Raw genomic sequence first — 25,685 nt, 5'->3', positions numbered from 1 at the left:
ACGCGCAGGGGCGGGGCTCGGGCAGCCCCCGCGCTCCGATTGGCCGCTGCGCGCTCGGGGCGGGGCTATTTCCGGCCACGCCCCCTCGGCCGCCCCCGCGCGCTCGGGGCGGGGCCCGGCGGGCAACATGGCGGAGGCGGAGGGGGAGAGTCTGGAGTCCTGGCTGAGTGAGTGCGGGGGCGGTGGGTTTGAGCCGAGAGAGGGGAGACTGGGATGAGATGGTGGGGAGAAACGTTTTCCCGTGATGGGGGGGAGGCCCTGGCCCAGGCTGCCCAGAGCAGGGGTGGCTGCCCCATCCCTGGAGGGGTTCAAGGCCAGGCTGGATGGGGCTTGGAGCCCCTGATCCATGGGAGGGGTCCCTGCCCGGGGCAGGGGTGGGACTGGATGGGCTGTGAGGTCCCTTCCCACCCAAACCATTCCACGATTCCGTGACTTACACAGCCGCGCTGTTCCAGCAGGGGAGCTCAGCTTTATGCCTAGCTGTGGTTTCAGGGTAGGTTATGGATGTCTGTTCCATACAGACCGGAATATTCCAAAATCCTTGGTCAAGATAAGGTATTTTTTGTCACAGAATCATAAATATTAGAGATAGGGAGAAATCTGCTTGTCTGGCTCATCCCCAGCCCTTGTGAGGCGTCTCCTGGTTGTGTGTCTGTCTGCGCTGCCCGTGACCTGCTGGCTCTGGGGCTGTTGGATACAGAACCTGGTGCTGCCGGATCCCAACCCAGCACCGGCAGATCAGGAGGGGATTGTACAATGAATCAATCCTAACAGCATTTGCTTTCCATGTACTCCACCTGCAGAGGCTCCTGGTGCCGGCCCCAGCTGTCCTGCCCGTCAGTGCCCGGGTTTGATTACAGCAGGGAGTGAAGGCAAACAGCAGAAGATGGTCATTACCCTAAATATCTTAGAGCATAAAATCTGCTGCTCTTTTGGAGTTGGCCTTCCCTGAACAAAATTAAATAATTCTTGTTCTTCTTGGTATTTTTATATAAAATTCATGCACAGACTTGTTCTCATCATCCGTTGCAGGAGTTACTGGCTAAAGGACGTTTTCAGCTCTTACTTCTCATTTTAGATCAATCCCTTCTGTCCCCCTACTGTGTTTGCTCCTCCTCTGAACTCCCACAGTTTGTCAGTATCTTTTATTTGAGCCAGTGAGCGGCATGAAGAAACACCCACATCCCTTCCTTTTGATCTTCCTCTGAGGAGAACTGACTCACCGAGTTCAGCTTCTGTGTGGAAATATCTTCAGCAGGAAGGATATTTTGGGTTGTGCCGCCTGGAAAGCTTCCTGGCTGTTTGTGTTGCGGGGTTGTTTTTAATTGTGGCAGTAAGCGAGAAATTCTCCCCCATAGCAGGACCTGCGTCGCCGAAGGGCGGTGTGGCCAGCGCCCACTTGCTGTAAGCAGCGCTGCAGTGGGCCTGCTTCGGAGGGGCTCATGTTTTTCAAGGTTTGAGTGTTGCTCTCTCGTGTCAGAGAACGCGTTTGTGCCTGGTCACTGCTGGAGGGGTTTGTGCTGGTGTGATTCTGTCGCTCCTCCCATCGCCGGGGAGCACGGAGCGTGGAGTGGACGTAAATTAGCAGAGGAGTCGTGCAGCCCGGGAAGGCAGAGCGGGAGGCTGCTGCATCCCAGTGCTTTCTTCAGGCTTCCAGAGGCTTTTTCCTTGTAGCCATCACCGAGCTGTGCCGTGCCTGACGCTTACCCGAGGCTGTGCAGCTGCAGCGCAGCCAGCCTCCCGGGCACAGGAAGATGGGAGCTTTCAGGCTGCCAGGGGTATTTTCCGTGCAGCCTTCCACGTCACCCCCACCTCTGGCATCAGGTAGAGTCACGGAGCCATGAAGTGACATCCTTCTCGTGTCCTGATACTGCAGCCAGATCTGCGCTTCTGCCAGCGATGATCCAGCACCTTCATGCTCCTGCCTCGCTCCAGGCAGCTGGGGCGAGGGAAGATGATCCTGCCTGTTCTCTCCCTGCCGGCAGGCGCTTCCTCTGCGCTTGGCTGAAACAGGAGAGGAGGTTAGGGAATAAAGTCGGTGGTACAGACACGGCTGGATCCTCTGACTTCAGCGCTGCCTCTTCTGCAGCCAAAGCAAGCTGCTCGTCTCGCGCCGATGTCGGGCTTAGGCCATGTCCCGCTGCGTAAGGGATGCAGACAGATGACATGTTGTGATTGTCTCTGGTTTTGTTCCTTGTATTGTCACGGGTCGGATGCAGACAGAGCCTGACTGTTGGACACATGCTTGGGCTGGAGATTCCCTGTTCGTATGCTAATCCTGAGCTGAACAGGGAATCACAGTTTCTTCTGTTCAGTAATCTCTCTCCTTAGGAGACTTTACTGTCTTTATGCAATAGCTTTTGGTGCTGAATCTGAACCCAGTCTGAGATATAATCCAAGGTCATTCCAAGAAACCTTTGGGGGTGCTGGGAGCAGGTTTAGAATTAACGTTTGGAGCATGGGACTGTTGGTTACATTTTCCTGTGTGTACCAGATCTCTTTCCTGGCTTCAGGACGTGCAGCCAACAAGGAGTTCATTCAGTCGGGCGTCCTCGCTTGCTTGTGCTCTTCCTGTATTGATTAAATAAATCCATTAACTCCAGCCAAGAGCTGTATTTTTCCCTAGGCCTGCAGAGCAGCAGAGGTGCTTTGGAGCACCAAACCGTCCAAAATGCACTTGTTTTACGTGACAGGACTCTAGATTGCTGGGAATCTGTGGTTTCGGGATGCTCCCAGGGCGCTCAGCGCTTGTGTGTGTAGTGATAGGGTTTTGGTGCCACATACGTCTTGAACGGTCGCTTGGCTCTGCAGCAGCCGTGCTTTAAACTGAGCCTCCTTCAATCTCCTGAGCTCAAACAACAGCGCAGTAGCTGAGCTGGTGCAACGAGATATGATCCTGCGGCTCGTCCTCCCCACCTGCCGCCTTCTCCTCGCGGAGGGTCTGGTGATGCCAGCAGCAGGCGCAGACCCAGCTCCGTGGAGCGTTGTGCAGGTGCAATCCACGGAACGGGGTACAGAACCGCTCTGCGGCTGTTCTGTGAGGGGAATACAGGCAAACCAGAGCACGCAGAAAGTGCGGCTTCAGAGCAGGTGTTGGACAGCTGGTTCTATCTGGCTGCGGAAAGGTACAAGGATGTTTTAATGATGATAAAAAAGACACTTTGCCACGTAGCATGTGTTTACTTTGTTGTGCTTCCCTCTGTGATCAGCACACAAAGATGTGTGCTGTTTTTTTCCTGCCCTTCATCCCCTGCTCCATAGCATCTGGCTAAGTAGTATTCTCTTTTCTATATTGATTTCCATTGTATTACAATTTTGAGGAAGCTTCTGAAATGCCAGCCGGTAGATATGTGTCTACAGCGAGTCGTTGCTTCCCTCGCAAGACAGGAAAGTCATCCTGCCTGGTCTTCTTGGCCGGAGAATGAGATTAAAGCAGGAACCTTGTCTCCTGTGAAGTCCGTGCTGCGCCAGGGTTAAGTGGAACACACGGAGAAGATGCGTTCATGACAACCCCAGGTGCTGCCGGCCTCCTGCTCTGCAGGCAGGGCAGCGAGCGAGGCCCAGTCGCCGGGGAGGATCCCGCTCCTCCCATAGCCCCGGCAGTCGCGCATCCATCTCGGTTTGTGCTGCTGGGTTTGGATTCCTGCTCAGGAACGGGCTGGGGGTTTAGTCTTGCTGCGCGTGTAATGATAACATTTCAGTTCCAGATTCCCAGGAGAAGTGCTAAAGCATCTGATGAACCAGCTGGTGCTCTACAGACAAGTCTTAGTGCTGAATGAATTCTATCAAACACTTGATGTTCTGGCTCTTCTGCAAACTCCCAGGGAGTAGGAAAAGATTTCCCCGAGTAGAAATGGGAGGAGTTTAATGTTACAGACAGAGGGGAACTGTGAGAGCCCGCCTGGGTAACCTTGTACGCTCATCTGGAGTGTGGAAATCGCGCGCTTCCGAGTATGTGAGCTCTGGCACCTGTGTTTTTGGACAATGATGGTTCTTGCTGGACGTTGGACACGCCCTGTTCCCTGACAGCTCTACCACGTGTGAGCTTTTGTCTCCTCTCTAGAGTTGGCAATGGATGTTCTCTAGGAAATGCAGGACCTTTTGTAGGGTTTCTTTTGTAGTTTTTTTCTTTTTTTGATTGGTAATCTATTCTCTTTCCCTTGCCCAAGATAAAGCCACCAACCCATGTAACCGGCAAGAAGACTGGGAATACATCATCGGATTCTGTGACCAGATCAACAAAGAACTTGAAGGGTGGGTGTCCCCAGCTGCTCTAGAATTAATCAATTCACATTTGCAGGAATTTGCGGGGATTCTGGAGCTGCCTCTGATGTCAGCCTGTGCAGCTGCAGGGCTCTCATCGAGCCAGGTGCTCCGTTTACTGGTCTGTAAAACAGGGTTAGAACTCTGTGCCTGATGGGGCTTGATGCCCTTAAAATCCTTACAGGGCTTGGCTGAGGAAGCCTCCTGGGTCACAGTGTTCCTGTGAGCTGAGGAAGAAGTGTTTTCTTCTGGAAAAAGGAAACTCATGCAAAAGCAATGAAGTGATTTCCTGGGCTGGGGACTGTCCTGGGAATTATTTGGCCCCTCCCAGGCAGGAATCTGGAATTGCTGGCTCAGGCAGCAGCCCTGGCTTCCTTTGCTATGCGCAAACACCCATAGAGATGCCCTGAATGCTTCTCATTTGCTTTTGTGTGCTGATGGAAAGGTGCAAAGCACCGAATGGCATTTCCTTTTGACTATGTGAAAGGGGTCATGTTCAAATAGCAGAATTTGTGAAAGCCTGACAATCCTTTGGGATTGCCTGCTCTGTCTGTAACGGGGATCTGCTTTGTTTCAGGCCACAGATAGCGGTGAGACTCCTGGCTCATAAAATCCAGTCGCCGCAGGAATGGGAGGCAGTCCAAGCCCTGACAGTAGGTAGTCCTTACCCCTTCTCTCAAACCCACTTTGGTGTCATTTGAGCTTGGGGGGGTATCAGCTTGGGGCTGATTCCCCTCTGCTGGGGCGGTGACAGGAGCACAGGTCAGATTGCTCAACAGCAGCAAAGCAGACAGAAATAACTCTGCTTTACTTTTAGCTGCTATCTTAAGGTGAGATTTGTGTTCATTGTCCCAGGGCCCCATGGTGAGATAACTGACCTGTGGCTGAGGGCGGGAGGCCAGCCCGTGTCCATGTGTCACCCCCGAAGATGGTTGATCCGCGGAGCCGGGATCTCTGTCTCGCTGGCGCGGCTCCTTCGGTTCCCCTGTCAGCACCGCACAGCCACGCTCTTGCTGCAGGATTTGGGTGTTCATTTCAGCCCTTGTTTTTGTTCCTTGAATGCAGGTCCTGGAAGCTTGTATGAAGAACTGCGGGAGAAGATTTCATAATGAAGTGGGGAAGTTCCGCTTTTTAAATGAGTTAATAAAGGTGGTGTCTCCAAAGGTGAGTCCCGGGGCCTTGCTGCTGCATTTTCTACTTGTCTGGCCCCTCTAAGCTGCAGGCAACATCCAATGAGACAGGGGAGGGGATGGTTCTATGTATTGCTGTCATTTTTAAAGAGCAGAATCTCAAAAACAGCAGAACAGCTGCTTTTGCTGAAGATTATCACAAAGCTTCTCATCGCCGTTATTTCAAATACATTAGAGGAGAATGTTTTCCTCTTAATAAGAGGTATCTGAGATCAGAATGTGGAGAATTTACATCTTTTTTGCACTCTTAGTACCTGGGAGACCGAGTGTCCGAGAAGGTGAAGACCAAAGTCATTGAGTTGCTGTACAGCTGGACCGTGGCATTGCCTGAAGAATCCAAAATCAAGGATGCTTACTACATGCTGAAGCGACAAGGTAGGAAGTCACACATCCCTGCGTTCTCTCCAGCTCTGCTTTAGGCAGGAGCATCTCAAACCGTCCAGCTTCTGATTACATGGGGTCAAGGCAGAACAAGGGAGAGACTCCCTGGCAAGCTGCTTGTTATATTTAAGGGCCCTGGGCTGGCTAGTTTTAATTAGATTAGACATTTTGCAAATTCTCTTGTTTTGTTTTGCAGCACCTTTTTGTTTTTTTTTCTTCTGGAACTGTTATTAAATTATTTGAACTAGACTAATTGAAAGTGGAATAAGTCTCCACGCAGGCTTTTTTGTTCTTTTAGCTAGATCACTTTACTGTTGTACCATTAGATCAACCGATACGCAGTTCTTGCGAAGGCACCGTGAAACAGGGTCAGCCAAGAAGTGTGCAGCTTCAACACATGAAACACTGGTTCAGGGAAAGCTCTTGAGGTGGAGCACAAAGCTAGAGATCTGACAGGGGAACAAGCAGGAATCTTGGCTCTTTCCCCTCCTCACGGTTAGGGGTCTGCTCATCACCCCCTTTGGCGTTGCCGTCTGCTTTCCTGCTCGGCTCATCTCTGCTAGTGGATGTCATCGCCTGAGTCTGCGCAGAGCTGGGCTGGCTGGGCCTTCACGTGGCTGTTGAGCGGCTGGTGGGAAGGGGGAAAGGCGAACGGGAGAGCTGTTGGTCACGCTGGGCCGTTAGAGGAGCAGTACGCACACGGCAAGGCGATCGCTGGGGGTTTGGCCTTTATCAAAGAAAACCTCCTTTATCTTTCCAGCTTTCCTCCATGGTTTAGATCCTGTGTTGTTCCTTAGAACAGTGTGCGATGAACCTTCTGCCCCTCTGCTCTGGCAGCAGCCTGTGAATAACCAGGTGCACTGCCTGGTGTGACCGTGTGTGCAAACCCATACAGGTTTCCTTTCTGCTTTCAGGGATCGTTATGTTTGATCCTGCAATTCCTGCAGACAGAACCCTGATTCCTTCGCCACCACCTCGTCCCAAAAACCCCGTGTTTGATGATGAGGAGAAATCCAAGGTATGCTGAAGGCTTGTATTGTAACCGATAATGAAAAGCAATTATTCAATGCACACTAGGGAGTACAGTGTACTTCCCTGGCTTTGGTTTGGGGCAGTGGTTTGTGCTTTCACAGAGCTCATTTCTTTGTTCCCCTGCCTAACCTGAAGTCGCAGCCAGGGCCTGGTCTTTGTTACCCCCAGTCTCAGGTCTGTCCTGCTGTAGGCAGAGAAGGCAGAGAATGTTTCACACGCAGCGTGTACGGGAAGAACAGATCTCTCGGGGCAGAAGTCTGAGAGTTCACAGATGTGTCCTGCACAGAATGCAGCAACTCACATAAAATCATAAACCCTAAATGACTCCCGTGGCAGGGACTGTAACTAAAGCAGTGTGAGCTCTGCAATTGTGGGCTGTGTTTATTTTTGCCCTGGATCGTTCACCTGGATTCCTTTTGCTGCTTCCCTTTGCCAAACAGCTTTTATTTGTTTCCTGAATATCCTCTTCTCCTCTTGCAGCTTCTGGCCAAACTGCTGAAAAGCAAAAACCCGGATGACTTACAAGAGGCCAACAAGCTTATAAAATCCATGGTAAAAGAGGTAAGGATCGGTCCCAGCAGTGTCTGCCGTGTGGGTTTCAGCAGTTTGGCTCCAGCTTTAGCAGGCAATTCCTGCTGTCGTGATGCTGTGGGCCTTCACAGCCAAACTCATTTCCATGTCTGTGTTTTACACCCTGAAGGATGAGGCTCGGATTCAAAAAGTGACGAAACGCATGCACACGCTGGAGGAGGTTAATAACAACGTGAAGCTGCTGAATGAGATGTTGGTTCATTACAGCAAAGAGGACTCATCAGAGGCCGATCGGGAGCTCATGAAGGTGGGTCTGAGCGGCTCCTTCTTCCCAGAAATCCTGCAGTCAGTCCTTTCTTCTTAGACTGAGTTTTTCAGTGAGTGACAAACAGTGCAGTAGAATGGAGAGCAACAGAGGGGAACACGAGCTGTCTTTCAGAAGAGCAGGAAAGAAAATAACTGGTTTTAGCACTTTTCACCAAGGGACTCAATGTGCTGTGTGCTGGCTGGGCCCCTGGCTGACGAAACCCTAACCTGTCTTCTAGGAGCTCTGTGAGAGGTGTGAAACCAAAAGACGGACGCTGTTCAAGCTGGCCAGTGAGACGGAGGATAACGACAGCAGTTTGGGTAAACGAACCTATGCTGCTCCTTTTTTAATTGCTTTTGTGACCTGTGATGGCGCCAGGGTTCAGCAGGGGAGTGGCTGCTGTGAGCACGCAGGCAGGAGAGATCCTTGTCTCCTTAAGCTTATTTAAATTCTGGCAAGGATGTGAGGGCAGAGCTGGTGATCAGGGACGCTGTGGGGAGCAAAGCCTTGGCTCCTTCTTTCCTCGTTACTGTAATGTGCATGGACCTAGAACAGGTCGGGGCATTCTTAGAGAAACAAAGACGGGGAGTAGTGGAGCTCACAGCCAGGTAACTGCGGTTCTTCTTGCTGGTGACTTATTGATAACTAAGTACGCTCAGCAGTGGTGGGAGCAGGGTTACTCAAATCTTGGACATCACTTTTGTCTCTCTCCATGCAGGGGACATTCTGCAGGCCAGCGACAATTTATCCCGTGTGATAAACTCCTATAAAAAAATAATTGAGGGGCAAGTGATCAATGGTGAAGTGGATCTCCCCGTGCTGGAAGGTGAGTTTCTGGGAAAGCCAGCTGCTTAACTTTGAATCCTGCCCTTCCGAATCTCTTGGACAGGGTTTCCTGTGAGTTGTGGTGGAATAAGCTATTGATGGTCCTGGTGGCAACAGTGTGGGAATCAGAGAGGACAGCAGCAGGGGCGTGGGAGCTGGGCCGGGGGTCCTGGCTCAGTGTCAGCAATTCCATCTGTGAGTTACGGCCAGTCACACGCTTTCCATTTCACCATCGAGAGCTCTGGGTGTGTGAGGGGCACAAGTGCCCTTTGCGAGTCACTCATTTTTCTGCCTGGAGCGCAGCAGAGGAAAGCCTAACGCTGCCTGACAGCGGGACAGGACTGTCGTGAACATGAAGGGAATTCTAGGGTTTGCTCTGAGCCTTTTGCCTTCTGTCCTAGTTGTGCTTTTCTGTCCGCTGCAGGGACTAAGCCCACAACTCATCTCAACACTCTCATCGACCTTGCTGGACCGGACGTTGCCAGCACCACGCCACCTCTGCTGCCTCCCGCTGCCCTGACGCCGGCCCCCACGGCAGCCCCAGCAGAAATCCCCATTCTCCCCCCTCCTCCCCAGACGTTCGCACAGTCGCGGAGCAGCTCCTCCAGCCACGGGGAAGCCGCACCCGCACAGCAGTGCAGCACAGCCAACTCCCTCTCCTTGCTGGACGAGGAGCTTCTCTGCTTGGGTAAGGGCAAAACAGGCTGCTGTCATCCTTCAGTGTGAGCGCGAGGGCCCAGTTCCATCTTCCATAATGTCCTTGGGCTCTGGCAGAGCCGAATCAAGTCGTTTGATGGTGCTGACACCACTGCCAGGGGATGACACCTCGCTCGTTTTCTCCTCCAGTCACCTGCTTGTTATTTTTCCTTTCAGGCCTGAATGACCCAGCCCCTACAGCAGCGAAGGAGACATCAGAAAACAACCAGTGGAGCATGTTCGAGGTACAAAGGAGGGTCCTTGGGGGTGGGGAGGGAGAGACTGGCAGTGGGAGAGGCCCTGGGACATGTTCCTTCAACCTGGAGATGTGTGGCCGCACAGAGAGGGGCTGCTGCTCCTGAGGGCAAGTCTGGCTCAGCCCTGGGGTCTGGGAGAGCTGCGTCTGAAAAGGAGATGCCCCTAAACCTGGCTTCCTCCATTTGCCCTCTGTCCCCATGATGGTGGCACTTCCTCTGCTTAAATTACAGATGAGATGTAGCCCTGGCCTGGGCCGCAGACCTTGCTGCCGGCCAGCCAGCGCCTGGCTGTGTGGTCACCACATCTCCCTCGGTGTCAGCGCCACCTCTACAGCAGCGAGGAGCCGTGAGTGAGAGCGCCCAGCTTGTCCTCTCTTTCAGAACGACCAGCTGGACCTGGATTTCTTTAATCCGAAGACAGCGACTGTTGCTTGCAACCCCGCAGGGAACCCTCTTCTCCATCACCCACCACAGCCCCCCTGTGGAACCTCAGCGACGCTGCCCTCTGCCTTCACAGCCTCTCAGCCTGCTGCCAGCATCCCAGCACCAAACTCGGCTCCCTTTGTGTTCTCCACCGCAGCAGGGCCTCCCAGGCCTCTCCCTGCTCCCGGGTACTTCGGCTCGCCTGTGGGGAGCACCGTGTCACACAAGATGGATGCACTGGGACACCTCCTTGAAGAAGCCAAAGGGTAACTACAACCCCTGGGCTTTGCCTCCACAGCTGGGAAGTGGAGCTCCCTGCCGTGTCAGGGTCAGACTTCCAGCTCTCCGGTTTGGTAGGAAATGTGTTCCTGGGGTTTTTCTTCTCTGAGGGTTTCAGTTCACAAACTAAAGGGAGCGTCCCCTCTCTGGTGAGGCAAGCACGGCCGCTGGGCTGTGCTCTCCCAGTGGGAAGAGGCTGCTGAGGTGGAGAGGCGTTTGCTCATCTTGGCCTTTCCTGCCTTGGCAAAGGTGGGACTCTGGTTTCTTTCTGACTTGGAGAAGTGACGCTTGACATCTCCCACTTCTCTTGCAACTCTCCTTACAGGAGACCATAACGAGTCACAGACCCCAGTCTGGCTTTGTCCTCACGCTGTGCCTCTGCCTCTGGGTTTGGGGTGAAATCCCTGCTGCGCTTTTAGCTCAATGTCTGTGTGTTCTTTGTCTCTTCCCAGGCCTGCAGCCCAGGGCACGGTGATGGCCTCGGCGTTCCCTGGGGCCGCTCTCCCAGCTGCTGTCACCGCTGCCCCGTTAACAGCCCCGGCCACCGCCCCGGGAGCACCGCCGGCTCCTTTCCCCAGCAGCTGCCCCGCCGGCTCAGGAAGCCCCCTCTTCCAGCCAGCATCGTTCCAGCAGCAAGGCAGCCCCAGCAGAGCACCTGACATTTCTTTGGCCAATGTCCACGTTCCCTTGGAATCCATTAAGCCCAGTAAGTATCTTTGGCTCTTCACCTTTCTCTGAGCCTTTTTTAAAAACAAAGCTTCTTGATGAAGTTCGTGTAGTAGAGAGAAAGGATGGGGTGTCCCATCTGAACAGATTGCCTGAAGCTGCCACGGATCATTTTCCGCAGCATAAACCTGCGTCCTGTCCCCTCTCTGCCGTAGGCAGCGCCCTCCCAGTGACCGCCTACGACAAGAACGGCTTCCGAATCCTCTTGCACTTTGCCAGGGAATGCCCGCCGGGCAGGGCGGACGTGCTGGTCGTGGTGGTTTCGATGCTGAACACGGCGCCGCTGCCCGTGAAGAACATTGTGCTGCAGGCCGCTGTGCCGAAGGTAGGGGTGTGTCTCGCCCATGGCACCAGGAAACCATTCAGGATGAGCTTAGGGATGTGAGACAGCCTGGTTCTGCCTTCCTCCAGGCTGTGCTCTGCCCTTTTCCAAAACACAAGGGCAGAAAACGCTGAATAGGGCAAGTCAAGAAGTGCAGGCAGGCAGTGTTTGGTTTTCCTGCTATTGAAGAGCAGTCCAGACGAGTCTGTTTGGGAGGGTGGCTCAGACAGCACGAGGACAGCTCTGCCACGGGGATGGAGCCACCCTTGAGGTCTTTGGGAATCAGAATTTCTTAAAGACATCCTAAATCTGACAGCATGTTCCGTTCTGCTCTCACTGCACCTGGGTAACTTTGGACAGCAGCTTGTGTTCTGAAAACTGTCCTGATCTCAGCTGGATCTGCCCACCCTTGCGAAGGTGCCCATGAAAACCTCCGACAGGAGCTGGGGGTTGGCTCTGGAGCTCACCTGACCGGTGCTTTTGCTCTGGGCTGATTTATCAGTCTGCCTCTTCCTGTCGTGTTATGTGAGCCAGGCTGGCTCTCCTTCGCTTATCCTCGCATGTGGATTGATTCTCTAGTTTGGATGTATGCTCTTATCTCCCCAGCATCTTCCACTGTCCCCAAGGCAGGGGTTAACCCCTGAGGTTCCACTTTCTTTTTCTTTTGCAGTCCATGAAAGTGAAGTTACAGCCGCCCTCTGGCACGGAGCTGTCTCCGTTCAATCCCATCCAGCCGCCGGCCGCCATCACCCAGGTGATGCTCCTGGCAAACCCGACCAAGGTGAGAGGGATTCATCCTGCCCTCGCCAGACCGATTGGATGTGGGCTGGAAAAACTGAACCACGCCAGGGACATTCTTGGCCCTTGTCCCCTGCTCTTCGCAGCAGGAGTTTCACGCGGTGGAGGTGGAGGGTGAGGTTCTGCTCAGCCATTCTCACGCTGCTCTGGGTTTGTCTCTCCTGCAGGAGAAAGTGCGGCTGAGGTACAGACTGAGCTTCACGCTGGGAGAACAGCCCAGCACGGAGGTTGGCGAAGTGGACCAGTTCCCCCCAGTAGAGCAGTGGGGGCACCTATGACCTCGGGACGCAGCCAGAGACTCTGGGACAGGAGCAGGGAAGGCTCCCGTGGGACCGGCAGGACGCAGCGTGGGGAGGGCGCACACGCTACCCACTGGTGATGTTCAGCTTTTTTACGTGTCCTGACCACTCTGCTTTAGCTTTAGTCCGGAATGTTTCACCCCACGGCGAGGGGTCCTGGGACATTTACGCCAAGCATGAACTGGAACAGGCAGTGCTGGCCGCTTCTGTCTCAACCTCCGCGTGAGTCCGGTTCTCTTCCACTCTGATAAACTTGAAGTTCCTGTGCTGTGAGGGGGAACGCGCCGGCGGGGGCTGAGCTGGCGGTACCTGCAGGGCGATGACGCCACCGGGAGCTCCCTCAGGGCAGAGCCCTTGCTCTCCTGGCCCGCATGCTGAGCAATAATGCAGCTCTGGGAGGGAATGCTTGTTTTTCACACTGAAATGGCACTCGGGTCCCTTCCCTCCCTCCCTGCACAGTCTGTTCCGCACAGTGATGTTCGCAGGCCTCGCTCTCCCTCGTGCCGCGCTGCTGCGGCTCCAGTTGTATTTATTTTGTCGCTGGCTGCCTCCCTCCTGTACCCGCCTGGGGCAGCCGGGGCTGAGGTGACTCCGGTTATTTTCCTGCCTTCATTGTGTTCTGTAGCATGGGGAGAAGGGAAAATGTGTGGGGAAGAGGTGAACGGGGCTCCGAGAAGTGTTCAGTGAGGGTGGAGGACAGCGCCTGGGGGCAGGAGGGACAAGGAGAAGCGCCCCGCGTCCCCTCCTGTAGGCACCATTATTGCCACGCTCGGTACTGGGCTGTGGAGATGATTCCGCTGAAATGCAAGATGTAAATAATAGACCTGTAGGCTAAGTAGGAAACGCAGACAGCGTGAGGCAAGCAGGCTCTGCTGGGCTGTGAGGACACGTGTGCTCAGTTAATGCCCTGGTTTATTTATTTGCTGTATGAAGTGGCCAAGTGCAATCGTCTCTGGGGACAGCAGCGCTGCCAGGCGCCAGTGTTCTGGGGGGTGGAAGCGCCGACCCCTGCCGCCGCACAGAATCCAGGATTCCATCCCTGGAGCTTCCCTGGGGGCAGGGCTGAGGCCTGGCCGAGGGCTTTGCTGGCAGTGCCTGAAGCTCAGTGTGACCCGGCGGCAGCTCCCTGGCACCGAGGTGCAGAGGGACGGGCGTGCAGGGAGAGGCACGAGGACAGGAGCCTTTCAGCCTCGGGCAGGCGTGGGGCGAGGTGACAGCGTGTCCCGAGGCAGCAGGTTTTGCCACGTTGTGTGCCCACACGCGAATCTCTGTGACGCGCAGGCAGTCGGGCTGCTGCGGTGCTTTCTGCAGAGCGGCTCTGTTTTTGTGAGCGGTGGCGGGTGCTGCTGGCGCCGCAGCCACGGGGAAGGAGGCCACATCCTGCTGCGTGGAAATGTGTCAGTCAAAGCTCTGGAAATTAAACTATGAATGTTCCTTATCCACAGGGCGAGGTTCCTGCTTCCTCTCCCGCAGCCGTGACTGTATCCATCTAAACGCGTTTGTTTGCTGCATGTTCAATAAACGGTTTCCTGACTTGGCTCTGTGGCTGCGCCTGCGCTGTGCCTGGGAACCCAGCACTCGGCCCGTCTCCTCGGGACCATCCGAACGAAGCGAAAAAGGAGAAGGTGCTGTTTTCTAAAGCCCCGGTGGCTTCAGGTGGGCGTAATTCCAGCTGTGACGGGCAGGGTCGCGCTGCGCTCAGGACCGAGGTTTGTGCCAGGCGCGAGGAGCAGCTCCTTTTGAAAAGCTATGTTTACATTTGGTTAAGGTTACGTTTATGGGAGACAAGAACAACTCTGGCAATGTGCAAAAGAGGGTGTTTACTCGTAGAAAAGTGGTCAGGTTTATGTACAGCGAGACCCAGGGGAAAAGCAGGAGCCCTCCCACCCCCACTATGACCCCTCCAGGGTGCCTTCTTTGACGATGACCCGTGCGAGATTGCGCGCAAGAGCCAGCCTCAGCATTTCCACTTTCATGGTCTCGACGTCGTCATCCTGCAGGGGAGCAGAGGTGGGGCAGGGGGGGTCACACGCTGCGAGGAGCGAGCGGGCAGGAGGTTCCCCCGGGGTTCAGAAAGGGAGAGCACCCAGGTCTTCACCAGCCACATGGACCTCCCCGAGGAGCAGAAGCTGTTTGCTCCCTTAGACCAGCCCAAGGCAGCGCAGCCCAGCCTCTCCCTCTCTGGCAGCCACAGGGGTTTGTGTGGGGAGCAAACGGCTCCCTGTTCCATGTCTGGAATGCTCTGTGGCCTGAGCCGAGGTGGCAGCATTTCACCCTTTCGCTGCCCATGCAGTTTGCAGCGATTTGCTCTTGGAAAAGCACCATGGTCCACCCCAAATAGGCAGAACCGTGTGGAGTGGAACTGCTCCTGCTCCGGTTTGGCCCACACTCGAGTCCCTCGGGCTGGCTGTTAAGGATCAGCCCGGGTGCCTCGGCCTCTCCTGCCCCGTGCAGGAACAGAGCTTGAGTGGCTGCACTCCCAGCCCCGATTCCAGCCCCCACGAGGAGCTACCTGGCACTTCTGCCGAGCCGCCTTCCCCGCCGTCAGGTCCTCCAGGCAGCGCATCAGCTCGTACGTCTGCTCTGCCGAGAAGATGACCTGGGGAAACGGATGGACACGTAAGGATGGTCTGGGAGGAGAACCAGGTGCTTCCACGCTCTGGAAGGGACGTGGGGAGGTCTCTGGTGCCCGTCCTGCGCAGAGCGGGGCCTCGCGGCTGCACCCAGCATGGGGCTGGAATTTGCCTGATGGATCCTAGAGCCAGCGTTCCACTCGGCAGCAGGACACGTGCTAGGGAACCGTCACGCTGAGCAGCCGGGGGTCTGGATGCTGAGTGCACGTGTGTATCCCACGGCCGCGTGCTAGGAGCAGGGAGCCAGGGTGAGGGCCAATCGCTCCACGCTGCCACAGCCCCGAGGTGAGTGAGGGGCTGCCAGCGCCAGCCCTGCAGCCAGCACAGGGCACCACGCTGCGCACTCACCTCCTTCTGCTCTAGCAGGGGAAGCGCGTCTGTCAGCAGCGTCATCCAGAAGGAGCAGGGGGCGATATGAGCCGTCATCAGCATCAGCAGCAGCCGCGCAGCCTCGCCGAAGCGCTTCTCCCCGTAGAGCCGGTGGAACTCCCGGTACTTCCCTGTGTGGGGTGAGGGTGCCCGCTCAGGCCGGGGTTCGCTTTGCTCCCTGGGAGCCCCTGCGACCCCCAGCCCGAAACAGGCCCCAGAGCCGCCCAGTCTGGGAAGAGGGTTTTGTGGAGGAGGCTAAAGAGGCCGCCTGCGCTGGCAGCCAGAACTGTCCCTGCCCTCACAGGATTCACTGTCCGAGCAGCCTGTTCACTGCCCGACACTGGGCGAGCGGTGGCCGCGGGGCCTTAGGAGCCTGGGGGTGCCTGCAGGAGGGCAGAGGCACAGCCCCGTGTCCTTTCTGGTTTCGGAATATGGGGAGCCTGGAAGGCTGCGTTGTCTTCCTCTTCATTTAAATGGAAACGGAGATGTTTGTCAATGTGGGAAGTTCTGGTTTTGCTAAGAACTGGTGCGATGGATGCCCAGCAGGGGGAACTGTCTGGGGACGGACATTGGCGTTTATTGTGTGGCTTTGTCTGTATCCTCTGAACTGCCCAGATGCTGGGAGTAACGATTCCTGTTTCATCACCTTTGATGCTTGAGCTCAGGACACAGGGATGGGAAAGTGCCCAGCAAAACCACACCTGAGGCTTCCAAAACCTCCAAAGGAAAAACAAGCAGAACTAGTTCCAGGCCTTTCAGGATGTTTTACAAATTGCACAAAGTGCTGCAGAGCAGGGCCCTGCTGTGAGCGCAACAGGAGCAGCAGGCAGGCCTTCCAGCCCCTTCCATCAGCAAAGCAGGTGTAGCCAGATGGAGGAAAGACAAAGCCAAACAATTCCTCAGTGTTTACTGTTCTGAAGAGCAGACCAGAATGAGAACCAGAGCCGCCTCTTACCAAGGAATGTCAGCCGGTCACTGAGCAGCATGGACGGCCCCAAGTTATCAATGAGGTCCAGGTCAGAGAAGCAGCCCCTCTCGCAATAGTCCTTGAGGAACCTAGGGAGGAAGCAACACACGATGAGAGCTCACAGGGGACAACACTCTCCTCTTTCACTTTGTATCTCCTAACCCTTCCCAGGAAAATGTACTGTACAACGGAGTTCCACACTCGGCGACCTCCCCTGGGGGTTTCAGAAGACACCAGAACGTTTCCTGGGAGCTGGTGTGGCTACCCCAGAGCCGGACCCAGACTCACCGATCCGATATCAGCGTAGCAAAAGCGGCGTCCTTGGCTCTGATGCTCCAGGACAGGGCAGAGCCCAGTCGACTGTTTCGCAGAGCTTTCATGGCCATGATCTTACAGATGCTGCGAACTTGGGAGAATACAGGAAAGAATTTGTTTTGGAAGCTTTGCTTGTATCACTGCCGGACAATGAGTCTCAAGAGTCGGTCACCTTGGTCGTGCATCTGTCTCTGCTCACAGATCCTCAGCACTTTGAGGGCCTTCTGCTCCGTGTTCAGGGGTATCCGCTCAATGTGAAGCTCCAAGTACACCCGGCCGTATTCTGGGCAGTGGTCAAAGTAATCGACCCCCAACTGCCACAGGCTGAGAGGAAAGGAAATTGTCAACTGTTCCAGTCATGGAAATCTTAAATAAGCACAACAGTAAAGCCACAAGGAGGATCTGAGCCTGCATTAGCAACAGCTCTGATTGGCTTTGTATTCAGACCTAAAATGCTTTTACTTTCTACCAAATTCCAGCTGAACGCCTGAGAGCAGCTCTGCAAGTTTTGCCTTTTCACTTCACTAGCGTGCAGTTACTCGCTTTGGCTGCCTCAGTGTTAGTCTGTCCTGAGTCAAATAAAAACCCGCTACCTGTGATGGGAGAAGAGTCCCGAGGCGTACTCCAGCAGAAGGAATTCACGCATATTTGAACCAAAACTGGGCAGGAGAGAGAAGAGGAACAATTATTATTATTTACACCTCATTAGAAAAAATGTGCTGGCTTTATTTCAGCAGAACTCTAATTTCTGGTGCACGTTTTCTCGTGGGCTGTCGTAACCAGCATCGTAGCTCAGGCCGCAGCGTGCTGGTAGCTTCCCCCTTGGACAGACTGGCCAAGTATTTACTGCACGGAGCAAATGTAACTTAGAGAAAGTGAAACTTGGAGGGAACGGTGAGAGCAAATTCAATTGCTCGAATTCATTCAGAACGTAAGTACAGAAACTCCTTTTTAGATGAGCTTCTCACTGTTCCAAATAATCACAAACATCCGGGACCTGGATTCTATCCGAGACAAAATTCTATTTACAAGAAATCCCAGTGCTGTGCAGCAGCAGTGCTGAGCAGCATATCAAATCCACCAGGTCAGCAGCGGCGGCTGCTTCTCAGAGCATGTGGGCTGCCTGGACCTTGAGAGGCACCCACAGCTCCTTGAATCTGCACCCTCTGTACGTGCCCCCTTGCTGCTGGCTGCCTGGGTAATCGGTGCCGGTAAATACTTACTAGAGATTGTGAGACTGCAGGAGTTTACAGTGATCCAGCAAGTCTGTTAGGTGAGCCACGAACCACCAGTTGCTCAGGGCGATGCTGTATTTGAAGCAAAAGAAAGGAAAATCTGAGCCTGCCACTGCCAAGGAACGCATTGGGTTTGCCACAGGCATTTCTTTCCAGTGCAGAGGCTGGATTACACAGTGATGTCAGGCTGCAACGCCCCAGAGCCAGTGGGACACTGAATTGCCGCCTGCTTCAAGAACCTCGCTGAATTCTCTGGGAGGATGTTCGGGGGCTGCACCCACGTCCTCAACCCCAAACGCGACTGCAGTGAACGCATGCAGAAATGAAAGCTGTAAAACTCAACCTGCATTCCTTGATCACTTGATGCATCTCAAATTCAAAGGCTGCCATTAAAATGGTGTCTAGAGGCTCCGGGCTGCTCTCTCCGCCCAGGAACAGGTCCATACTAGACTGGAATGAGATTACAAGACATGAGAATCGCAGGAGCTGTGGGATGGTAAAAGGAAGACATTGGCTAGAACGTAGCAGCCTCATTTAGGTTATTTGATGGGAAAGAATACGTCACAGACTCTGAAGGCATTAACAAAGGAGATTTTGCCTTATTTTAACTTAAGGAAATGGGGAAAACAATTGGCAGGAACCAGACCGGCAACGTCAGACACTGAAGAGACCGGGTGTTCACAATTATCTGTCCACTGTCCCTCAGTGCAGTCACAAATTCTAGGAAATGCCTTACAGGTAGCAGTTGCTGTGAGATGGGAATCCTCCCCAGGTCCTTCTTTAAGGACAGTAACCCTCATGTGCATGAAACGGTGGGAAATAGAGAAGTAATTCTATCTCATGCCTGGGCATAAAAGCGCAGCTCCATCGGCTTCACCGTCGGGTGGGAATACAGGAGCCGGGTAACCAGAAAGTGGTACCACGTAGTCATGAGTTCCTTCTTCTCCAGGATGGCATCCTCGTCTCCCAGCAGGACCTGACAGGGGAGAACAGAGGAGGAATTCTGCAGGTTCAGCTATGGGCACAGCTGAACTGCAACTCTTCAGGGCGTTCCTCCCATCTGGCAAAGCTGAGAATTTAATCAAAATGCAATCATAAAGGACAAAGGTCCTTCTCAGAGCCCAGCTTCCTAATTGGCCTCCTGGCCTTGGGCACGGAGAGAAAACGATCAGCCTGGCCTTGCTCAGGCTGCTGCGAACAGAGCGGTACAGGAGCAGGAGGAAATCTCCCAAGTCAATGGACGGATGAGCCAGGATATCAAAGCCTCTTATGGCTGCACCGGGCTCTTGAAATATACAAGGATGCCCACCGTTTCCTTCCTACCCAGCAAAAACACACCTTGCAGATGGATTCCATGTGGGAATTGGAAGCAAAAGTTCCATCCTGTAGATACCGCTGACATTCTTCATGCCAGTGCTGCCATTTCAGCTCCATCTCCGTCAGCGTCTGCGTGTTGCCAAGCTGAAGAGGCAAGATGCGGAAAAAAAGGAAACATCAAGTCACCTCACAGCAGGCGCTTGAGCTGAACTCAGTCGTTTATGCTAAAAAGCCAAATGTGGGGCTGCCAACACATTTCAAATGCAGCTGTAGGACAAGAATGGTCTCGTGCTGCCCACCAAGGCAAACGAGTCTGCGAGAGATCCCTGTCATGCAGCTGCGATCCCTCCTCCACAGGGAGATCACTGCCTCAGAGGGAAGCTGCTGGCAACCCCTCGGAGAATATGCTGTGCAGAACAGTTCCCAACAGGAACCGTTTTCAACAACTGGATAATGTCTCCTGCCACAAAAGTGTTCTTTCCATGTAATTTTGTCACCTCATAGCTTTTTGCCCGTGTGGTTGGGTCCTTGGAGCAATTCAAGAATATGAGTGTTCTGGCTGTAAGGGATTAAGACCAAGGTGTCTCAATGGTCAGCAGGAATCACAGCAGAGATGGAGCAGACTGGACTAATCGCGTCATCCGCCCTTCTCCTCTCCCAGTGGAAATGCATGAAAACACCCAGTCTGTACATACACTGGGCACCGGCATCTTCTTCATCAAATCATCCAAGATCCTGTACATGTTCACCGAGGCAGGATTGGCGCTGGCTTCCTTGGAGAGCAAATGCCGCGCTTCATCCATTCGGCCTTGCAGCACAAAGATGTCCACCTGCAACGAACAAGCCTGTGAGCCGCAGGACACCCAGCCAGGAGGACCAGCGCGCATTTTAACTGGTGGTTTAGGCATATTAAGTGGAGATAAAATGCTTAAACTGCAGGCCCTGCTAATTCAAATATGCAGTGTAAGTTGTGATCTCTGTGGATCATTAAAGTGAAAGGATGGGAGTGAGAATGAGGGGTAGGATGATCGTCGGAATGGCTTCGTCTGAAAACCAACACAGGGAGAGAGCAGAGCCCTAGGGATCTGTTTCTGGGATGCAGTCTCCTGTCGCATGGGGAGATGGAAGGCAGGACACACATGTGTGAGTTCTCTTTGCTTAAGAGTCCTGCAGGTGACTACACTCACCACATTCCAGAAGAGCTCATGCTTCGATGGGTTTTCACTGCTCAGAACTTCACGGACCATGCTGTCCACATCGCAGACATGAAGTCGAACCCAGTCCAGCAGGTGAAGCAGAAGGGGACCAGCTTTACACAGAGAAGGTTTCAGCCTGTTAGTTCCCAACCTGTTATTTGTCATGCTGCTAACTTTAGTGGTTTGAGAATCATTACATGAGGTTTGCTAATTGGATTTCTATCTGCCACGCTCAAATGACAAGGGAACAGAGCTCCTCAAGCAGCCAGGCTGCTGACAGATCCCTGTGTGGCCAACTGCAGACTGAACAGCAGAAACCCTAACCGGCTGCTTGAAGGAATAAAAGGTGAGTGATTTGGACATAAATCTTGCAATGCCAAAACACAGAACATTTCTGTTTAATTTACCATTTTGTCATTATTATTAATGGACCATGACGGAACCTGGCACGAGGCGATTAACTTTAGATTACATCATCTCTAGTCTGTGACCCTCTCTTCTGGGTTCTGGGACTGGGCAAGTCCCGTATTGTTTGCATAATCTGCTTTCCTTTAAAAACCATTTTTTTTTCTTCAAAATGCTGGTGAAAATAAACTGAATTTAAAACCAGCACCCTGAAGTTAAAGGAGCCGCATGGGAGAACGTGTAGATGTTAGCTGGTATCAACATATTTGATGCTTAAAGGTGTGTTTATGCTTATAAGTCAAATAAATAGGCAGCAACTTTTGCTCTCTCTCTTCTCCACTGCCGTTCTGTAGAAAAGCTGATTTGAGCTGTGGTGTGCTCCATACACAGGGAGAAAGGAGATGGCAAATCCTATAGCTTGACGTAATTCAATGCAAATAAGGCAGTTTACTGGGGCAGAAGAGGCATTAAAAGGCTTGCTGGCACTTGTCATACTTCCAAAACATACTGAAGTCTGACACGATGGACGCTACTTGCATTTCAAACAAATAAATATGCAAAGTAAAAGCTCTTTGGTCTTAACATTAGGGTAGTTTGCTGCTCACCTGCAGCTGCTTCAACAAACAGAATCTCACACAGGTTCCAGATCAGCTCCATCGCAGAGAGAATAGAAACCTGACAAAAACAGAGTCGTGTTTCACATTTGTAACTGTTCCAGTTGTTTTTTTTCAACCACCCAGAGGCATCTGCCGTCCACAGCAATCGGGCAGTAAAGCTCAGTTCTTGGGGCCCAGAGAAACATCATACGGCCGTGTCGGAGACAGAAGGGAAATGAGAGCCTCGGGCCTCAGCTTGTCTGCACACATTCCCTGGGACAGTATAGAAGCTTTGTTTATGGAAATGCATCATCTGTCATCAGCAGGAAACACAAACACCACCGAAAGTGTTATTTCCAGCCTTTCTGCGCTCCCAAGACTGAACATTGCGAACAGCAAAGGGAGGGAGGAAGAAAGGTCAGTTAAGCGACTGCTGCAGCCACCAGCACAACACGGCGCCAGCCCCCTGCTCTCCCCACAACACCCACAGTGACGTCTGGAGCTGGCTACGCAGTGCGCCCGCTGTCCTTTGGAACCTCAGTGCTTGAGAGGTGACACCTCGGACAGGTGAGTACAGGCTTTACGATGGCAAGAGAACATCACATTGTTAACACCAAATCTGTGTTTAAGAAACAGCAGTGAATCCAGCTCACGGGCACCTATTGCTCCAGAAATACAGGAGCTGTTTATTCCCACTGGTCACAAACTGCATCCAGCAGACTAAGCCAGAGCTGAATTTAAAATGCCCTCCTGCCCCAGCATGGGCTGTGATCGATGCACTCGTTCAGTGGCGAGTGCCGACGTGGCAGCGTTACCTGTGTGCTGTACTGGCTGTGCAGGGCAGGGTCCCGGGCGGAAACTGAGGGGAGAACAAGGAAAGTCAGACAGTAACACATTTACCTTCTCTCATAGCCCTTTCTGGGCTCCTCGATACATGACAATACCCGACCACTCACCAAGCACGCACCGAGATGAGTACACACTTGGCAAGCATAACTGTTACCTAAAATGTCACTTATAACTTGTTTTAATAAATACTATAGAAATGAGCATGGCTGCAGGGCAAGGGTGGAAGGAAGAGTAGAACCTCTCACATTCCGGGAGAGAGGGGGAAGCGTGCTGTTAATTTGGACTCATAGAATCATAGAATCACCAGGTTGGAAAAGACCCATTGGATCATCGAGTCCGACCATTACTAACTGCAACCACAGATATGAAAGACTTCAAATCCCCACAAAATCAGTCAAAACAAAGGGGAGAAGAAAACCCGCTCTGACTTGGAAATCTCCAGGATGGAAATGGAGCCTTGGTAATGACTAAGACCGATGTGTTCTATTTTATAGCAGCTGTAACGCTTTACAGCCACGATGCTGTTTGCATAACGTCCCTGTATCGCAGCAGGAAAACACACACGCATGCTTACTGGCAGCCTGGTGCATGTCCTCCATGCAAGCCCTCATCACCGACCGGTAGTTTTTGCTCACTTGAACCAATCTGCCAAAGAGAAAAAGGCCTCGGTTAGCTGTGTGCACTTTCGCCTCCTGCATGACGTCCACCGAGCTTCTCTGCGGCAGCGGCCTCTCCTGGTGCCGAGTGAATCCACAGGATGGGTGCAGCTGGGGTACGCCAGCTGTACGCACAGAGGTGTCGAGCTGCACCGTTACTGGTAAGACCAGGGCTTTCTTTTGTGAAATTACCCTCAAACTGTCATTTTTCTGCACTGCTGCTGCTGGCAGCAGTTCAGAGAAGCCTGGAAGAAGAATAATGAGGGGAGACCTCATCGTGGTCTGCAGCTTCCTCACGAGGGGAGGAGGAAGAGTAGGCGCTGAGCTCTTCTCTCTGGCGACCAATGCCAGGACCCGAGGGAATGGCACGAAGATGCCGAGGGCAGGTTGGGTCAGAAGGTTCTTCCCCCAGCATGTGCTGAGCCACTGGACCAGCTTCCAGGGAACCGGGCACAGCCCCAAGCCTGACAGTATTGCAGAAGCATGTGGACAATGCCCCAAGACACCTGGTGTGACTGTGGAGTGTCCGGTGCAGGGACAGGAATTGGTCCCCGTGGTTCCCTTCCCCCTTAGGACACTCTGTGATCCCTTGGCTGCTCCCTCCCGCACCCTCCACTCACTGCGCCTTCCTGGCCTTGCCCGCCAGCTCCTCGTCGCTTCGCTGCAGGCCCAGGAAGATCCCGTGCGACTCGTTGAAGAGTTTCCGCAGGGTCTGGATGTAGATGTCCTGATCCTTGCGGAGCACGAAGAGGCGCGAGGGGCCGGGTCCCCCCTCGGCGGGCCCTGCAAGAGAGGCGCTGAGCGGCGGGGACGGGGCGGGGGCGGGGACGGGGTTAGGCCTCGCACCCACCTCTGCGGCCGAACAGGGTCTCGCACAGCAGCACCTCGGCGGGGCCCCAGGCGAAGCAGAGCTGCCGGGAAGACGGGTCCGCGCCCGGCACCACCTGCGAGAGAGACGCTGTCAGAGCACAACACGGTACGGGTAGGGCTGGGTTGGGTTGGATTGAGTTCGGTTCCCCCGCCCTCACCACCACCGGCGGCTCCGCGTCCAGCTCCTCCATGGCTGCGCCGCGAGGCCCCCGGGCTGCCCGCGCGCTGCCTGTCCCGGCCCCGCCCCGAGGCCCCCGGGCTGCCCGCGCGCTGCCTGTCCCGGCCCCGCCCCGAGGCCCCCGGGCTGCCCGCGCGCTGCCTGTCCCGGCCCCGCCCCGAGGCCCCCGGGCTGCACGCTCCAAGAGGGAGCGGCGAGAAGCAGCTGGAGCGAAATAAACCAGGACTATGGAGAAACGTCCGTCCTGTGAGGCCCTTCCTCGCAGCGGTCGCTCCTCTGTGATGTTGCATCATTTCTAAAAATAGCCCTGGAGGTCCCTTGGGAAACGGGCGCTTGTCTTTTGTTCCACGAAGTGCCCCGTGCGTTCGAGTCGCGCTCCAAAAAGCCGGGTACACAGCAGAAGCGAGGAGCGGGGGTGCGTTGTTGGCTCGTTCTCACATGTAGTCCTGCCGCTTAGTGGCGGTAATCATGGAATGGTTGGGTTGGAAGGGCCCTTAAATGGACTTCAGAAGTTCCAAATGGCATTGCCCATTTCTCCTCAGAGCTCAAAACAAAGGTTGAGGGAGGTGGTAGACTGCTGCACCAGGTGCTTCTTGCCTCTCGGTAGCTTAAATAAATAAAAAAATAATAGCATGAGTAATTAAATGCAAGGAAAACGGGCAGGATAGGCTAATTGGAACAGTCTTTTGATGAGAAATCAAGGAAAATGACAGAGGAAGGAGTGGAAACTACAGCTCAGAGGAGTACGGCTTTGAGTCTCAGTTGCCTGCCTGGCTTGGACTGAGCTTTACCAGTGATTTTCCAGAACTGACTCATAAAAACCTTGAGAAGGAGTAAAATGCCAAACTAAAAGCTTCTAGGACATTTTAGATGAGATTTGAGCATTCAGAGTCCTGGACTAGAGGGAAAAGCTTACAATAGAACGGAGCCCCGTCTGCAAGGAGCTGGTGAAGGCTTCCCTGCCCGTGTTTGTGAAGCTCAGCTGTGCGGGCTCGGGTGGGCTGGCAGCTCTGTCATTTCTCAGCTTTGGGCCTGGGTAAAGGCCCAGCTTCCTGTCATCTTGAGCAATTCCCAGACAATTCCACTAAAACAAAATACTGCTGATGAGAAGGGAGGTGAACGATGTGACAAAAGGCCGAGGAGGGGGATCAGGATCCGCAGAGAGGAGCGGGCTGTGTTTGCTCGCAAGTTAAGTTTCTCTTCAGTTGGTTCGTCCTGGACAAATCCTGCCTTGGAACTGCTCTGAAACGGAGCAGGAGGCACGTCGTGTGCGTGACCACGTCGGAGCAGTGCCTTGTGCTAAACCCGACCCTGGAGCACTGACCAGGGCCACATCTGTGGTGTTTCTTTTCCACCTCTGTGCTGCAGAGAGACGGTGGCAGATGATCATAGAATCGTAGAATCACCAGGTTGAAAAAGACCCACCGGATCATCGAGTCCAACCATTCCTATCAAACACTAAACCATATCCCTCAGCGCCTCGTCCACCCAATGGTGGTGGGTGAAACGCTGAGGAAAAAGGGCTGGGAATTGGTTTTGTGGGGACTTGCTCAGGGAAATCTCTGGAGTTCCTGACAATTTCGTCTGCCCTTCCACTGGAATCTTGTGAAACGCTGAGGAAAAAGGGCTGGGAATTGGTTTTGTGGGGACTTGCTCAGGGAAATCTCTGGAGTTCCTGACAATTTCCTCCTCCCTTCCACTGGAATCTTGAAGGAATCAGGGGAGAGGATGAGAGGGAACGGCCTCAAGCTGCACCAGGGAAGGTTTAGG

At 53.8% G+C, this 25,685-nt stretch overlaps 2 protein-coding genes across 6 annotated transcripts; one reads left to right on the top strand and one right to left on the bottom strand.

The window, feature by feature from the left end:
- The first annotated feature begins 88 nt into the window (after positions 1 to 88).
- Positions 89 to 13,868, top strand: GGA3 (golgi associated, gamma adaptin ear containing, ARF binding protein 3). 5 transcript variants are annotated; one of them, XR_011338801.1, is made up of 18 exons: positions 89 to 167; positions 4,170 to 4,254; positions 4,841 to 4,916; positions 5,329 to 5,427; positions 5,705 to 5,828; positions 6,749 to 6,852; positions 7,347 to 7,427; positions 7,567 to 7,704; positions 7,943 to 8,024; positions 8,423 to 8,530; positions 8,954 to 9,217; positions 9,403 to 9,470; positions 9,864 to 10,171; positions 10,637 to 10,890; positions 11,066 to 11,235; positions 11,903 to 12,013; positions 12,198 to 12,551; positions 13,775 to 13,824. XR_011338801.1 is itself a non-coding variant. In XM_069872731.1 (17 exons), the coding sequence occupies exons 1-17, from the start codon at positions 128 to 130 to the stop codon at positions 12,306 to 12,308; spliced, it is 2,208 nt and encodes a 735-aa protein (XP_069728832.1). In that variant the 5' UTR covers positions 89 to 127; the 3' UTR covers positions 12,309 to 13,868. The 5 variants fall into 5 exon arrangements, 4 of the variants coding, with proteins under 4 accessions (XP_069728832.1, XP_069728831.1, XP_069728834.1 ...); XM_069872731.1 differs by having other exon boundaries at positions 5,329 to 5,412; positions 12,198 to 13,868; XM_069872730.1 differs by having other exon boundaries at positions 12,198 to 13,867.
- A 266-nt stretch (positions 13,869 to 14,134) lies between these two features.
- On the bottom strand, positions 14,135 to 23,948 carry NUP85 (nucleoporin 85). The gene is made up of 19 exons (XM_069872734.1): positions 23,896 to 23,948; positions 23,718 to 23,811; positions 23,488 to 23,650; positions 22,786 to 22,856; positions 22,178 to 22,221; positions 21,372 to 21,441; positions 20,353 to 20,474; positions 19,861 to 19,995; positions 19,187 to 19,309; positions 18,693 to 18,824; positions 18,192 to 18,298; positions 17,837 to 17,920; positions 17,207 to 17,272; positions 16,786 to 16,937; positions 16,587 to 16,704; positions 16,287 to 16,387; positions 15,311 to 15,462; positions 14,842 to 14,928; positions 14,135 to 14,323 (listed from the first exon to the last, which is right to left on the bottom strand). The coding sequence occupies exons 1-19, from the start codon at positions 23,926 to 23,928 to the stop codon at positions 14,222 to 14,224; spliced, it is 1,956 nt and encodes a 651-aa protein (XP_069728835.1). The 5' UTR covers positions 23,929 to 23,948; the 3' UTR covers positions 14,135 to 14,221.
- Positions 23,949 to 25,685: the final 1,737 nt, after the last annotated feature.

The sequence above is a fragment of the Phaenicophaeus curvirostris genome, chromosome 19 (assembly GCF_032191515.1).
Source record: "Phaenicophaeus curvirostris isolate KB17595 chromosome 19, BPBGC_Pcur_1.0, whole genome shotgun sequence".
In the NCBI taxonomy this organism is placed as follows: Eukaryota; Metazoa; Chordata; class Aves; order Cuculiformes; family Cuculidae; genus Phaenicophaeus; species Phaenicophaeus curvirostris.
The sequence above is the reverse complement of the archived record's forward strand: the minus strand, read 5'-3'. Positions and strand labels throughout refer to the sequence as shown.